The following is a 17,657-nucleotide window of genomic DNA, read 5'->3' as shown; positions in this document are numbered from 1 at the left end:
ATCGACAATAACTGAGAAACGTAACTAAAAAAAATGTGTATAGCTTAATTTATTGTCCATTGTTGTATAAGCCTAATATATCACGCCACTGTAATACTAATCGCCATACATTATAATGTATAACTATTGGTTATAGATAATAAGACAATCGTCTCACATGTTTCATTTATTAATATATAAATAAAAATTTTAAAACTTTTCAATCAGTCAATATTTATTAAATAATAATATATAATCACTTTTTTACGTGATGCCTCAAGTAACTAGAGTTGATATGTTTGATTATGACAAATTCGGATGTCTCGACGAAATGTTAAAAAAACAAGTTGACGCTACTCCTGATGCCACAGCTGTCGTTAACGTCGATGGTTCAGTAGTAAGAATTCAATTTATTATAATATTAGATAATTTTAATTTAAAGTTTGAGGAACTTGCTAAATGGAAAAGGAATCTGTAATAATTACATAATCCTGCGATAAATTATTGTCTTAACATTTTAATCAGGTTTAAATCAGATTTTAATATTCCGAATTCGAATCTAAATACAGCATATCTTTATCACGCTTAAATTTGTATTTTGCTAATTTTAGATGATGAATAACGATTATTTCTGTCTCTGTCTATCTCACTCGCAACATGGGAAATGGGAATTAAGACGTATTTTTTGTTCATCGTACCGATCGAAATAAACTTGACGAATTTAAACCTGTATTCTTTATCGTATCAGTATTTTGATCAGTACGACGAACAAAAAAAACGTCTACATTCCTATGTTGCGTGTGATGTAGACAGGGGTAGTACATAATAAATAACGATATCTACTATCCAGTCTACTTAAGATGGCGCCGATTAAGAAATAAGATCTAAGCAAATTTTCGCAAAATTAGTTTTAGGATTTTATTTGAAATGGTGAATGGAGAATCTAGCATGAACTCATAAAATATAAAAATACATGTTAAAATCTGGATTCACACTTATTTATTCTACAGTTTCGCGTTGACGCGTGTGAATTCATCACTTTCAGCTATAATAATTCTTGAATTCCCAATCATGCTCTGACTTCCCTCTGCCTTGAAGTTTTTTAACGTTTTTTTGTATACTTTGACCCTTGCCCTAAGTCAACGGGTTTCAAATTCGATTATAGCGCTAAAAATCTATAAAAGTTATACATATATAATGTAAAAAAAAATTATTATTGGGATTTAATTTTTTTTATATAAAAACCAAATTTTTATAATTTAGACTGACATAGAAATTAATGTTCTTAAATATAATAGTAACATGACGAATTACTTTTAAACTACAATTTAAATGGATGACATAACAACTAACTAATTAATATTTAAAATATTTATATGAACTATTTATATTCAAATAATTTATGGTCTTAAAATATGTTGTATGATATTTTTCATTATTATAAGTTATAACGTAATTCTGGTAGTAACTTTTATAAAGGGAATTTTTTTATTTTAATTTTAATTGTTGATTAACTATTTATAAATTAAAAAAACGTTTTTTACAGACTACTTTCAAAGAATTAGATGAAATGACTGATGTTTTAGCAGCAAAATTAAAGAATTTCGGTGTTTGCCTCAATACAATAGTTGGTATAATGATGGAACGATGTTTAGAATACACCATTAGCTACATTGCAACTCACAAAGCTGGTATTATATTATACTTATAATATTTAACCATAAATTGATTTTTTATGTACAAAAGTTTAAAAATGAATACTTAATAATGTAGTGTAGACAAGATAGGAAATAATTATGAAAGACGAGGTAACAAGCGGGCCTTTTCGGAATGTCCCCAAGCTAACATACTAAAATCCCCTCCCCTCAGTGGATTTTAGGAGATAGGATTAAACACCCCTAAAACAGTTTTTTTTTAAATATTGAAAAAAATTATACTTACGACAAAACTTTTCGTATAAAAGTTTTTCCTCGAATATTTATCTATAAGTTTGCTTTTTATACATTTTTATGTAAGTGCAAAGGTTAGGTCAGAAATGCAATAAAAAATTTACTATTTTTGAAAATTTAAAAACATTTACACTGCAGTTTACATATTTCTAGACTCCATTTAATGACCTAGTAGTAATGCTGTAATTGTATAATATTTTTATATACGCTAAATACATATGAACACCCAAAAAAGGCACACCTACCAATTTAAATGTAACGTATGCACAGAAAAAAATATATACAAAAGCGCGATGTGCTACGATTCTGGACAAGCTTGAAGAACTAGATGAAGGTGGGGATGGGGATGGGAATTGCTGGGTTCGGACAGCTTGTATTTTATGAAAATGTCCGGACCTAGCGTTGCTCGGAATTTAGTTTGCCAGGGCTGATTAAAATAATTCCCATTCCCCCATTCTCACCCCCATCCCTCATCTCTAATCTCTTGTCTCTTATCAGATAACAGCGTGACAGCGTTTTTGTGGCACTTTTTTCGGTTATTATGTCCTCCTCTTACTCACAGGCCCCAGTCCCAGTCTCAGATCCCGTTCCAACAATCAAAAGCTGGAGTTAAAAGCTTGCCCAGAATCGTGGTACATAGAATCGGCCTGTTTTTTTAATCATCACCTACCATTCGCTGGAGTACCGTGGTTACCATGGTTACAAAAAGTGTTTGTTTTGGGTTAGCAACGAAAAATATTTCGTATTTTAAATACAAAATTCGTGTTTGAGGCCACCCTTAGGGGTAAGAATTTTCGAAAAGTACTATGCCACTTACCTTTGAGGGAGTGTATTCAGCAACTTCATAAAGTTTCATGGCGATCGGATGAATGGTGTACTAATACATAAAGGACAGACAGACAAACAGACGACATTCATTTTACATGCTTTTCTTTAGCTCGCTAACACGTACGTTTGTACGGGTATTTTTCAAATCTTCTAAAACTTATTTAACCCAATACCTGATGTCGTATAGGGCTTAAACTTGGCACAGACACTCATCTTAGATGACAATACAATATCCTGTAATCATATGGGGACTCGGACATCCAGGTCGCCCTACACAGGGTCAAATGTGGGGGTCATTTTACTAAAATTTCATTTTTTTCCGAATCTTCCAAAATTAATTTAGTAATCTATTCAGCAATTATTAAATACCTTTAATAGGACTAAAAAGTAAAAATAAATAAATAAATAAAAAAAAAACTTTTTTAAAAACATGGTTTTCTAAAAAAACAGTAAAAAGTGAACTAAAAAGTAAAAAATAATTTTATTACAAGAACAATTTACCAATCAATTGTAGCATATTTTATTTAAAATGTCAATTACTTTAAAAACACCCGAAATTAACTACAATTCTAAATAATGTTAAACATCTTTAATTTTTTACTTAAAAGGAAAGCGTGGGCCCTATTCAACAAAGTCCTTAATAAATTTATCAGATAATGTTTTATATTGTAAGTTCTTTTGTAATTTAGTTAAATATTTGTGTGTGACACATACATTTCATAATACTTAACTCAATGAATTTGGACTTTGTTGAATAGGGCCCACGCTTTTTTTTTTTAGTCAAAAATTAAAGATGTTTAACATTATTTAAAATTGTAGTTAATTTTCGATTGTTTTTAAAGGAATTGACATTTTAAATAAAATATGCTACAATTGATTGGTAAATTGTTCTTGTAATAAAATTATTTTTTAATTTTTTAGTTCACTTTTTACAATTTTTTTTTTAGAAGAGCATGTTTTTAATAGTTTTTTTAAAAAATTTTTTTAAAAAATAGATATAGTAATTTCCTTTTCTCAAAAACTTAGCAAAGGGATAGAGGGTGGAATTTTTATTATGTTAGATAGGAAACCCCTCTTAATGTTTTCCCGAAAAGTCCCACTTGTTACCTCGACTTTCAAAATTTACCCCATTTTTGGTTTATTTCATCAAACAAAATGTATTATACCTTTATTATATTCCTATTATTTTTTTAGGAGGCGCATTTGTGCCACTGGAAATTTCATATCCTGATCTACTGCTGAACTCTGTACTAGAAGATTCCAAACCCAGACTAATTATTACCAAAAAAAAGTTTGAACAGCGATTCAAATGTCAGGAACTAATTTGTTTAGATAGAGGCTGGTTTGAGGATTTAAAAAAAACTGTAGTTCTGTCACAACCAAACGAATCAAAACAATTGGATGATTTAGCATACATAGTATACTCGTCTGGTACTACAGGAAAACCAAAAGGTTTGGCAAATAATAAAGAATATTTTTATTGAATTGAAATTTCTTATAATTTAATTTTAAAATAATGTAATTACTTGTTTTATGCCTTGTTATAGGTATAATGTGCCCTCATCGTGGAGCTGTATATTCATTCACATGGAGACATAAAGCATACCCTTATGAAAGTGCCGACAGAGAAGCTTGCAATGTATTTTTTATATGGGAGATGTTAAGACCTCTTTTAAAAGGTAAATTTTATTTTTATGAGATAATTTTAATTAAAAAACAATTATTTAACTAGTCTCTAGACTGACTTATAATTTGTAATTGGTTGTTTGAGATATACCACATGGGTTTAAAATGTACATCTAATATGAAATATACCAGCCTAATATTATCAACACAAAGTTTCCGCTGTTGTGACTATACTGACTAGTGACTGGATTGCTTGTTTTGTAATCGTACCGCTATTTATACGTCCTTTAAGCACCGTGTTATTTCGACCGGAAAGTTAACAAAAATAGCTAATGCAGAAAAAGAAGAGTAATATGTAAAAAATGCCAAAAAGGAACACGCAAAGAAAGCCACATAACAGATGCCGAAATGTTATGATACGGTGAAACATGTACGACAACATCTGGTCGAGATAAGTTGGTGCTTTCAAGGATGCGGGGCGCTTAAATAGTGGAACGAAACAAACGAGCCAGTCACTAATCACTAATCAGTATGGTCAGAACAGCGGAAGCTGCGGAACGTTGACTATCACTCCGAAGATGGATTATGCAATGAGTCCATAACGTCAGTATAAAACTGAAGACTTAAGTCCGAAAATTATCCACATAATTATACATTAACATACCAAATTTTTAATCCGAGAAAAAAAATGAATAAATAAAAATGATGAACGCTTATATGAATAATGGAAAATTATATATTTATCGAAGTGGTTAACTAACTAAGCTTTGTATCGAAATAAAAAAAAATATATTTTTAAAATTTAATGTGAAGTTTATAAGATAAATTATAACTAATCTTAGACATTTTTTTAGGAGTTCCAATGTATATTATTCCTGACGATGTTATTTATGACCCACCACGATTGTTGCAGTTCCTTCAAAATAATAAAATTACAAGGATGCTTTTTACGCCATCTCTTCTTCAAACAGTTCTTGATTACAAAAATCTTGACACAGCTAAAGGTCTAGAAACATTAAAGTAGGTTACTATTTATTGCTTATTGAAATAATGTACTTAAACATTATTTCAACTAAATTGTATTACATATTTCTAGACAAATATGGTTGTGCGGAGAAGTCATGACTACATCCTTAAGGGATAGAATGGAACAAATTGCACCAGGGGTTAAAATGTTTAACTTTTACAGTGTATCTGAATGTCATGACGTCACGTGTGCCGGTACATAAAAAAGATTAAGGAGATTTGCGACTGTGATAAAATTGGGCGTAAATAGACCCTTAGCATTCCCATCATTCTTTATTCCCATGAAGTCCGATTTCTATTCTGAAAAAAGTTTGAATTCCTCATTATCTCTTCTGTGGTTTGTAGTATCGGCTTTGAACTGTTATTATTTTCGAATAGTTAAACACTTTTTTTTTTACAAAAAACTTTTTTCAAATGAAAACAAATACTATGAAAAAGTAGTTATTACTACAAACCGCAGAAGAGATGATGAGAAATTTAAAACTTTTTTCCGAATGGAAGTCAGACTCATGGGAACACAGGATAATAGAAATTCCAAGAGTCTATTTTGTTCAAAACTAGAGCCTTTATGGGTTATAAGAGTTTAAAAATAATAGAAGAAAAAAAAATTTAGTATCGAAAAAAGACTCACATTTCCTGTGTTAATATATATGTTTACAAAATTTAGCATAAATGTTAAGTTTTAGTGAAAAGTTACCTAGTTTATTTAAGGGCATTGTATAGGTATACAATGCCCTGAAATAAATCACAGTCGTCCTTAAATAATTATTTTCATAAAAATAAATCAATCGAAACACTTATAATAAATTGTTAAAATACTTACTTTTCAAGATGTTTCGAAACGCAGTGAAATTGAAAACGGCACATTTGCCCCCGTGGGTCCACCATTGCCGGGAGTTCATATTTTTATTATGGATAAGGAATTTCAAATAAAAAATATTGGAATGACAGGAGAAGTAATACTAAATGTTATTTCATTAATAAAGTTTAAAATATTGTAATATATTGTATAATTTGGAAATAATATGTAAATAGATATACGTTGGAGGGCCAACTCTTGCCATAGGATACTTGAACCGACCAGAATTAAACGGACAGAGATTCATAACGCCACCAAATACAATACCATACGAAATTGGAGATCGCTTATACAAAACAGGCGATTGGGGTTATCTACGATTTGATGGAAGTTTAGAGATTTGTGGTCGTTGTGATTCTATGATAAAAATTAGGGGTTATAGTGTTGAATTACAGGTTAATTACACATAGAAGTATTTATTCGATGATACCTTTATTTAATATGTTGCTGTTTTCTAGGCTATCGAAGCGGCTATTTTAAATGAGCTTGAGGTGAATGCAGTTTGTGTTTTATCAGTTGGGGAAGAGGGTACTGACAAATATTTAGTAGCCTACATATCACTAATGGAAAAATCAACATTATCATCAATAGAATTGAAGAAACGATTAAAACTAAAAATGCCATTTTACATGATTCCATCTTTTTATTTATTCCTTGAAAGGTATTATTTTACATAATATAATTTACATTTTAATTATAATTTGTAAACATATTTGATATTGTCCATAAGCAATGCGATAGTCAATATAATAATTATTACCATAGTCGTTTGAATAAATTATAACTTTATAAAACATTTAGAATTAAATTAAATTCTATATTTTAAACTGTATTAATACATTTTCATTTTAACTAACTATTAATTAATTTATAATTTTTAATACAATAAGAAATTTATAACTTACAGAATCTAAAAAAAATCCTATGTAAATTATTAAACCAATTATAGGTATTAATTTCTGTCTTTTCATCAAGATAAAGTATTTATATTCTTCTTAGAGTCGCCATTCATTTTCTTAGTTACTGCAGTTTTCTATGCCTCCTATTGCTATTACATGTTTTTTGTTTATTCAGATCTTTGAAATGGTCTTCATTTGTTATTGGATCTTCTCTTGTGTTATTCTTATTTCTTTCAGCTACTTTTGTTTTACTTATTCCTGGATAACTGAAGAGTTGTACTTATTTTTAAATGTATTGTCTGTATTAAACGTACTACAAATAGTATTTATTTTAGTGTACACCATGTATGATTTATGTTTTATTTTTATCTAACCGCATTCCATATCGGCTCCGTATTTTGTGCATCTTAGCTAGAATACTTCGCACTCTTTAGTATTCTTTCAAACATTATACCTACGTGGTGTTTTAACTTACAATATGTATGTGTATTATGTTTCAATTAATTTAATTACATTGATTAATTTATCATAGATTACCAGTTGTGGAAGCTTCAGGAAAATTAAACAAATCAGCACTGCCTAGAGTAAATTTGAACAAAACAAATGGCATTTTAATAGAAAACTGGAAAACTGAAACTGAAAAAACTGTTGCTACTATATTTTGTAAAACACTACAAATGTATACCATTGATGTTCTAGATAATTTCTTCGAAAACGGAGGGTAAATTATACATAATATATTGTTAATTAATTTAATAGCGGAATCAACTGTAGTTATGATTATGTAGAGATACAATAAATATTTTATAGTTGGAATAACTAAAAAAATAGTTAGGGTAACAAAATACTTAGTTAAATCAACTATACATTTGGTTGGGCTATTTATTTATTAATCATTCCAATTATGAGTTCATAATTGGATAGCATTGTATCCCTATTTTAACTATATATTTGTTCGTGTAGGATAGATAAGAAATGTACGGGGGAAAAATTTAAAGAGGAGTTACAAAAAATATCACAACTTTGATTAAATATATATTTATTAAACTAAACATGTTGGAATTTTGGTTTATTAATCAATGAAAAACAATTTTGAAGAGTTTTTCGGAGTGCCTAGTCTGGCAACTCCGCCGTTTGGGCGTGCGCCCCGCATATAGTGGTTCCACGATAGGTACCCGGCTCCCGGGCCATCAACGCCGCGCGCCCCTGAATCCGTATTACCAAACCTTTATAGCCCCTAGCGCTATAACTTCTAAATTTCTAACATGTTTCGTTCAATGAATGTATTTAATCAAAATTGTGATATTCTTTTTAATCATCCTGTATAGTAATAGCGCGTATTTGAGCAGTTACAGCCGACAGCTTAATAGAAAAATAACATATTTTTCTTTCCTATGAAGTAAAAAAGTTCTTTGTTTATATGTTATTATAACTGTATCTATTTATAGTATTATTTATTAAATAGAGATAGAAGTTTTAACTGACTTTCTTAATTTTCCTAACTCTAGAGATATTAAAGCTAGCGGATGTCCAATAAATAATTTATTATAGGTAAAAGTCGAATTTATGTAAGTTATTAGAGTCTATTTTTTCATTATTGGTAAATAATAATACTATTTTAAATTATTACTAGCATTACATCATTAGAAATAATATTAACGATGAAGACTGCCCCCACTCTAAATTTTCATATCAATAATCTTCAATATTCGTTGGACATTAAAACAGTTGTAATAATTTAATTAAAATTTTTTAGAGTAGGGGTTAACGTGGTAATTGCCATCACTTAAAGATTAATTATATTTGATACGCTGTTTTGTGAACTTAGTACTGTTTTCAAACTACATAATACCTATCATGTGTGTCATACATACAGTATAATATTCGTTGAAATCTGGTAAACATTCTTAACTTGACATTTAACATTATTTTATTATAATTTATAACAGGATATATATAAGTGTACTAGAGAAATAAAATAATAAATCATTAAAAAAACTCAGAAAAAACTCTTAAAAACAAAAAAACTACACTTTAGCGTACTCGCGCATTTCGTCAGTAATGCGCGTGTATTTTGTTTTTTGTGTTAAGGGTTTTTTGAATAGTTCATTATTTTATTTCTTTATTATATATAACCACAAGTGTTGCTAAAGTTTTTTCTAATATAAGTGTACTCATCAAACATCAACATTGGTTACCTCATAAATTGATGGGTACGTAAATGTACATTATATTATAAAGTATACATACAAATATTAATATATTATATTACAGCGTATGTAAACCTGTGCAGTCCAAAAGAGCACAGTTTTATTTTAAGGCAATATGGTAGTGAAATTGCTAACATTCTTATTTTTCATCATAGGCTTTTCAAAAACTTTATTATTTATTTTAAAAATTAAATCAAAGTTAAAAAAAATTGTTTTTGCATGTTTTTAAGTTTTAAATTTTATTTTTGGCGATTAAAAAAAAAAAAAAATAAAAATTTTACATGTATAATATGCAGAATATAGTTCTCTACAAAATAATAGTTTTTAATTTTTTTAGTATTGAAACTTTTTGAGTTATGGTAGAAAGTCTGAATACTTTTGCTGGATATTGGTTTTTTGACTTGGGGCGGGGGATATATTTTTTTAAAAATTTGTTTTTTTTTTCTTTAGGTTTATATACACCAAGACGCTAGTTTTGTAAGGTATTACGAAAAAGATTTAAAAAATTGCTTTTTTTCACTACACCCTAGTGACCACTGCACAATGTGCCACACTACGTCCCTAAAATAATTAACTTTTTTAATGAATAATTTCCTGAAATTTGACTAGTCTATAACCAGTTTTGAATAATTTATTTTAGTAATTCAAGTCAAAAATTTGGGACTGAGGATAGGTGCAGTTGAGTAATGCGCGCATAAAAAATGATACTATACTCCACCCTTCCTCCAGTTCAAAATTTTAAGCTTTACTAAATTCAAAAATAATTATTAAAAACTGGTTATTGACCAGTCTACATTTGTAGTCATTTATTTCCAATTAAAAAAATATATTAAATATATACGTCACCCTTTATGAGGCCTTGTGAAATTAAGCGACAGTGTAATAATGCACAGCCGCCGTACCGGTTTGAATCTTGGCCACTGGCGGTTTGTTCCTTATGACAGGTGACTGTCTAGAGGAAAATAGCCACTTGTCTCTCTTGAGTACCAAATTTGTTTAGCAAATATTAACTATACAACTATAAACCCAAAATTCAATAAAGCATCTGAGCCTCATTGGCAAAAAAAAACCAACGTTAAATGTAAACAAATATACGTTGCTATTTAAAATCAAAAGTTGATAGGACTCTACTAAAATGTACTAAAAAAGATAAAACATTTATCATTTCACATATAAATAATGTTTATAGACCTGAGACCGTCCCTACTCCATTAAGCTCTGTTCTCGCTGTATGACGTTTTGTTAATTAATTTTTGTATTTATTTTAGGCATTCGTTACTGGCTTCAACTGTAATCGGTGAGATCAACGACCAGTTTAAAACTGATTTTAGAGTTCACGATTTATTCCTCAATCCCACCGTTGTAGCAATGTCATCTTTACTTGATAAAAACGTATCTACAAATAAAGAATTAAACTTAGAGGAGGAACTTAAAAATCAAATCGATAACTTAATTATGTAATGAATATTATATAATCTTCCAACCCATAAAATACGAGCTTTTTATTTTTAATTTCAAACATTACAATATAGTTGGACATTATTTTATTTTAGTCCAAATAAAATGCTTCGCGCGTTTTGGAGATCTGTGGACATTAATCAAAATAAGTTTTATAATGGGAATGTTTTACTAACTGGATCAACAGGATTTTTAGGAGCTTTTATTCTACATAAGCTATTACAAACTACAGTAATATTAAAAAAAAAATCTAATAATTTTACTTTAACTTATAAATAAAGTTCTAAAACATGTATTAACTATTAAACTAGGCAAACATTTTCTGTTTGGTAAGAGACTCAGCTAAGTACAGGCCATTAGAAAAACTCGAACAAACGATGAGAAAATATAATTTAGAAATTGGACTTTCGAATGGGCCGTTTTATTCTCGAGTAACTGTCATAAAAAGTATGTATATAATTATTTATTACCGATATAGATGACTAATAATTAAAGATAGCACTAATATTGGTGACAGTTTACCTACGAATGTGATTATTCGTCAGCTATTTATTTAATTAATAACTATTAACTAAGAAGGCTTATATAATAAGAATAGGTTATTTTTAACACAAATAAATTTTTAATAATATTTGGTTCAAAATATATTATTTTTTAAGATATTTATCACAAATTACAATTATTTCAGGTGACATCTCTTTACATAAATTTGGATTAGATGATGCCGATTATGATGCTCTGTGTTACGATATCGACTATGTTATACATGCTGCAGCACAAGTTAACATATCTTACCCATATGGAGCATTATACAAAGATAACGTTTTTGGAACTAAAAATGTTATCAAATTTTGTTTAGATGAAAAAATAAAACCTTTACACTTTATAAGGTAGTTTGAATGTAATATACTTATTATTGCTTTAAAATATAAATAGTGACAAATTGAGTTATATGAGTAACTTTAATACCTACTATATTTAAAAAAAAAATGTTATTTTTTGTTCATACTAAATTTAAATAATTTGTTTAGTTTTTATTTTTGGTATTTACAGGTTATACTTGTTAATTTAGCCAACTATTAATATTTTATAATACCAACATATTAAAAATTAACTTATTTAATAAGTATCGATACTTTGCTTTTCCCATTGCTTGAATTGGGATAAGAAATGAGACATGAGTTGATACACAGCGTACATACATCAAAGCTATTTGCAAGAATATACCTACATGGTAGCCCTCTCCCCTAATTCAAATGTTGTTTTTTTAATCTAAGTATCGTGGAAAAATTCTATTATCGGGTTTCATTGATTTGTGAATCTCGACCTGTCATTAATTATTTAACAGACTATTTAATGGTTCCGTTAAATTATAATTTTCAAGGCTTTTGAATAGTAAAAAAAAAAAAAATGTATTAAAATAATAATAGTTTTACTTGTATGTAGTTCGTCATCTGTTTTTCCTCCTGGCTTTAAAAATATACAAGAAAATGATGATATAATGAAATGGGCGTCCTTTTTAAAAGAAGGCTATGGACAAACAAAATGGATTTCGGAAAAATTGATTTTGGATATTATTAAAAAAGGATTTCCAGCTTCAATATTCCGATGTGGAAATATAAGTGGAAGTAGATACGTAAATAGTTGGAACACGGCAGATCTAACTTTACTTCTCATACAAGGCGTTCTGTATACCAATACATATCCTGATATAAATTGGCAGGTATATATTAACATTTTGGTTTTTAAATAATAAAATAACGAGGTGCCTAATGCTACTTTTGAAAAATTGCACAGATTGAATTGACACCTGTTGATTTTGTATCAAATACTATTGTGGAATTGGCCCAAACATTAAATCAATCATCAGGGAAAGTCTATCATTTGGTCAATGATCCTTATGATTCAAAGTAATAAACTATTAATATCAATATAATACACAACTAGTTATAAAACATTAATGATTTATTTCAATTCTTTTTAGAAACTTATGGCAAACTATGAAAGAATTTGGCTATGATTTAAAGAAACTACCCTATGAAGAATGGTCAAAAACAGTGGTTAACAAATCAAAACCCGAGTTGGCTAGTCTTACTTATTTGCTGAATTCTACACTTAACAAAAAAGCTTACTTAGAAAATCAGTCTACGGTAAAAAGAAGAAATTTGGATGCATATTTATCTTCAGTTAACACGGTTTATCCAAAGTTAGATAATCTGGAATGTCTGAAAATACTAAAAACTCTAAATACGTTAAAACTAATACCACAACCAGATATCAAAGGTAATAATAACAAATATTTGAGTTCTAGTAATAAAAAATTAATAAAATATCCTAACCCGCCTGGGTTAAATTATGTTGTTCTTAAACTCGCGAAGGGCTAGCTCTCCACACACTCTTAATCTTATTGTACTGAATTTACTATCAAATATTGAAAACTTTTTGATGTCGATTGTTGTATTAATAAAGAAAAATACAGTTCTATTACAATTTAGTACTAACACTAAGTTCTAAAAATTAGATGCGGGAACTGGGTTGTAGTCTCAAGGGAAACTTTAAAAAAATTACATTGGTTCTCTTATAAGTCGCCGAAAAATACCGACTGCCATTGTTTTTACGGCTGGGAGCCAGTCTATCAGCCAAATATACTTGTTGTTTTGATATTTTCACTAAATGGCAGCATTATCGAAGATTTGATGTATTAACTTTAGAGAATAACATTATATTTTCGAAAAAAATCATAAAATTCGGCATAAAAATGCAAAAAAAAAAGTTTTCAAATACCAGCAGCGCGCGCCGAAAACTTGGAAAATTGGCAACTTTAAACGAGCTTTTCTCAAAAAAAGAAATATTTTACACGCCATACAATGTAGCTTAATGAATTTTAATCGGATTAACATGTGGTTTGGCGCATTCTTTTTCCTTAACTTACTGGCCTTTGCGTGAACCTAAAAGTTTATTAATTATTGTTACTTAGTTAATAATAAATACTGCTTTTTAGAAATTTCTTATACAAAAAAAAAATGGGAATGAGCTCCGCTGCATGGAAGTACATAGGAGCATGGACATGTCTTAATATACAAGTATAGGACCTTAGTACTTTTTGGTACTTTCTAATATAAATGTTTTATCTCTAATCTCTTACCTCACCTCCAGCATACAGCTGGACCATCTCTTACCGCTAATCTTATATATATATATATATATATATATATATATACTCGCACGCACGTACAGATTTTCCGATTGACCCCCAGCCCAATAATATATCCATGTTAAAATAGGTATTTTTTGTTAAAATTAACCCAGAATTTTTATTTTTATTTTAGGTTCACGCAAAGCGTATAAAAGTACTTAAACAGAAAAATTTTCCAATTTTTATTTTAGATAGTTATAGCGACCTGTACGCTGTGCGGCGCAAAAACTAAAAGTCAGATTCAAGCAGCTTTAACCCCACTATTTTTAATTTTTTCTAGTTTTCATGAAATACTTTGAATTAAAAATTGTATTTTAATAAATCTTACCATTTCTCTAAAAACAAACTCTGAACAGCTGTTTACACGACCCTCCCCTTACCCTTAGATCATATACAATGGATAGAGCATACTGTATATAGCCTTGTATTCAATATCTTCGTGGTCAATGGCCGAGCAAACATACATAAAATCTATCACATATTTGCAATAATTTTAATGATTGTATTATTATTTCAATAAGCATTTAACTTTTTTAAATATAGTAAGTGTACCACAGATACAACAGTTACCTCTGAAATCAAAAGTAGTACTGATTACTGGAGCTACTTCAGGAATTGGTTATGAAATAGCTAAAAAGCTTGCATTAGCTGGAGCTATAGTAGTTCCTACTGGTCGAAGAATGGATAGATTAATAAAATTACAGAATGAAATAATTGCATTAGGCATTACCAATGTTGTGCCATATAAAATGGACGTTACCAACCAATTAGATGTAATAATTAATACTTACCACTTCTGTACTTACATTATACAAGAAATATAGTATAAATTATGTTTAGGTTCAAACAGTGACTCAGAATATTGAAAAAACGGTTGGTTCAATTGATATCTTAATCAATAACGCCGGAGTAATGTTTTATACTTCTTTTGATAAGTTCAAGTTAAAAGAATGGGAGGAAATGGTTCAAGTAAACTGTAATGGAATGCTCAATTGCCTAGGGGCAGTACTTCCTATTATGACATTAAGAAAGTCAGGTCATATAATTAATATTACATCAGATGCTGGTCGAAGAGTGAGTAAAATAATTGTATATATATTACAACTTGTCGAGGAAGTTATAATTGTTAAATGGTGTTATGTAGAATGTAACAATGTATAGCTGGAAATGTATTCTTAAAACTGTGTAGTTTTTAAACGTTTTCATTTTTGTGGCGTAGCTATCAGGATTCAAACCCTTTATTAAATTTACTAAGAGTTGTTAATAATTAAAACATTTTTTTTATGACATCTTATTACTTTTTGAATTAACTTTATAAATTTTTTTTTTGACATTGAACAGGATATTTTTAAAGATATTTATACAAGTTTTCATGTTCAACAAATGTTCGTTTAAAAAAAATATTTATTTTTCATTTAACACAATTTTAAATAATATTACTAATATTCTTAAGTACCCATTTGTTCTGAATAATTCTAGATACAAAATTAATAAACTCAGGGAATTTTATTTTTATTTTTAAAAATGTCGGAAATACGAGATGAAAAAGACTAATATTTTTCTCGTACAATACTTCATATTATCACTAACAGCACCGCTATTTCCATGGGATTATCCTATTAGTTGCCTGTTTGGGAATACCCACATGGGATTCCGTGGGAAAGACATAGGTAACACCCATAGGTAGTGTTAAACCTTCACGGGGTTGTCTGTGGAGTACACTATAAATTATACATCGGTTGGTCGCCACGGCGCGGAATGGCTGCAAAAAAATGCATATAAATGAATACAGATGCGTCGATTAAAAAAAATAGAAAGGAATTTTCATCACCATTTATAAATTTGTCATTAATCAACATTTAACAGTGGTTTATAATTAAACATTATTATAAACAATGTATTAAATATAATCAATAAAAAATGTTGTTTTATTTAGTCTTTTGCAGGCCTAGGGGTGTACTCGGGTACAAAATTTTTTATGGAAGGAGTATCTGGAGCGCTAAGAACTGAAATGACTGATTATAATGTAAAAGTTACGTGTATTCAGCCTGGCGATGTTAAAACTGAATTATTAAACAGGACAAGTGATTTCAAAGTAATTACAAATAAAAATAAATTAATTTACACGTAAGATAGGTCATTCATTAGCTTTTTAAATAGGGTGATCCCCTTATCACCCCAGGCCCTCTTGTCTAAAGAGCCGACTAGGGTACTAAGTCTTCTAAAATAATATATTCGAAGCTGAAACCTCTTGGGTCGGTTTGCTACCATATATTAAAATGTTTACCCCTCCCCGCCCTTTATCAGATCTGCTTATGTATGTACAATTGTCTACTATAATATTTTTAATTTTACTTGTAGGTGAAAGAACGCTATGACAACAGTTCAAAATATGAAATCCTCAAACCCTCAAATATTGCAGAAGCTGCTTTATTCGTATTAACACAACCCTCATTTTGCGCTGTTAATGAAATTCTTATTGAACCAACAATGCTTCCAATTTAATATGTATTATTATCGAATGATGTATTATATTTGTTGGTTTGTATTGTTATCATTTACATGTTGTTTATATTGTTTTTATTGTTACAACATAACATTAAAATTTGTAAATAAGAGTCAAGGCTAAAGACACTAATTTTCTCTTGAAATAATTGCAATTTTTTAGTTTTCCTTTTTGAAGACAATTTAGTTGGGTTATTTTACAATATTGCAATTTTATCATTTTTTAATTAATTCCAGAGCTCGCCTAACTTTTAAAATTAAGAGGTAATGTATATAGTTAATTACTTATTAAATTAAGAATAATTTGGCTGAAAAGTTATTAGAGTTTAGAATAAGAACGAGAGGGAGAGGACGGTAGAGTAATGCGCACAGATAAAAATAATACTACACTCCACTCTTCCTCCCATTATATTTTTTAAACTTAGGAACTTAAAACTGGTTATTGACCAGTCTAATTGTTTTTGATTTATAAGGTTGATATAATAAGTATATTATGTTACCATTTAAGTTTTAAAAGTTGATAGAGCTCTGGAAAATACTAAAAAAGGAAATTTTTAGTAAATTTATAATAAACTTAATTTTTTTGTGATACAAACAGACATCTACTGTGCAGTTAATAATATTTAATTAAAAGTATTGTTGTATTTGAAATAATGTTTATTTAATAATAAATAGAGATATAAATAATTTTCAAAGATGTAGATTTTGTTGGAAACGAGTTTTAATTAAGTTTTTAAAACAAATTTCACATAATTGTACTTTAGCAAATTAGGTTCCCTTGCGATTATTCATTAATTGTTTTATTATTTCTTTCACAATACGTTTCTAACAAAACATAAATCAAATTATCATCTCAAACAATAATCATTTAATTATTGTATGTCACTTAACTAAGGTAATTTGTTTTTAGAGAAGGATGCTGTTATTAATGGTTCATACTTTGTTGAATCACAGCAAAACCAGTATGAAACTTATTTGTAGTTTTAAGAAAATAATGTGTATGACACAGCAGTAAAGATGTCAAAGTTGGATTATCACAACACTCCAAGACACACCCCTCACAAAAGTACTGTGTGAGAGCTTGTGGGCTAATTAAGAATTAAATATATGGGTTCATGCAAT

At 28.9% G+C, this 17,657-nt stretch overlaps 1 protein-coding gene across 3 annotated transcripts; it reads left to right on the top strand.

The window, feature by feature from the left end:
• The first annotated feature begins 212 nt into the window (after positions 1 to 212).
• Positions 213 to 17,656, top strand: LOC126839393 (uncharacterized). Of its 3 annotated transcripts, XM_050574710.1 has the most exons (22): positions 213 to 376; positions 1,526 to 1,670; positions 3,951 to 4,208; positions 4,304 to 4,435; positions 5,237 to 5,402; positions 5,479 to 5,603; positions 6,240 to 6,364; positions 6,444 to 6,662; positions 6,726 to 6,928; positions 7,699 to 7,887; positions 10,645 to 10,833; positions 10,930 to 11,065; positions 11,146 to 11,281; positions 11,523 to 11,724; positions 12,281 to 12,557; positions 12,632 to 12,744; positions 12,819 to 13,117; positions 14,574 to 14,803; positions 14,871 to 15,104; positions 15,967 to 16,125; positions 16,392 to 16,571; positions 17,446 to 17,656. In XM_050574710.1, the coding sequence occupies exons 1-21, from the start codon at positions 251 to 253 to the stop codon at positions 16,533 to 16,535; spliced, it is 3,807 nt and encodes a 1,268-aa protein (XP_050430667.1). In that variant the 5' UTR covers positions 213 to 250; the 3' UTR covers positions 16,536 to 16,571; positions 17,446 to 17,656. The 3 variants fall into 3 exon arrangements, with proteins under 3 accessions (XP_050430667.1, XP_050430666.1, XP_050430668.1); XM_050574709.1 differs by lacking the exon at positions 17,446 to 17,656 and having other exon boundaries at positions 16,392 to 17,160; XM_050574711.1 differs by lacking the exons at positions 14,574 to 14,803; positions 15,967 to 16,125; positions 16,392 to 16,571; positions 17,446 to 17,656 and having other exon boundaries at positions 14,871 to 15,003.
• Position 17,657: the final 1 nt, after the last annotated feature.

This window comes from Adelges cooleyi, unplaced genomic scaffold (assembly GCF_023614345.1).
Source record: "Adelges cooleyi isolate 19-005CV unplaced genomic scaffold, UGA_ACOO_1.1 ACOO_flye_CR_arks_rails_tigmint_CR_PRNA_30, whole genome shotgun sequence".
NCBI classification, from domain to species: domain Eukaryota; kingdom Metazoa; phylum Arthropoda; class Insecta; order Hemiptera; family Adelgidae; genus Adelges; species Adelges cooleyi.
Note: the sequence above shows the minus strand (reverse complement) of the source record. Positions and strands in the feature narration are given on the sequence as shown.

Coding starts and splice junctions, on each gene's coding strand:
- LOC126839393 (XM_050574710.1), top strand. CDS start 251: ATGCCTCAAGTAACTAGAGTTGATATGTTTGATTATGACAAATTCGGA. Junction 6,365..6,443: donor ATATTGGAATGACAGGAGAA/GTAATACTAAAT, acceptor ATATGTAAATAG/ATATACGTTGGAGGGCCAAC. Junction 6,929..7,698: donor TTTTATTTATTCCTTGAAAG/GTATTATTTTAC, acceptor AATTTATCATAG/ATTACCAGTTGTGGAAGCTT.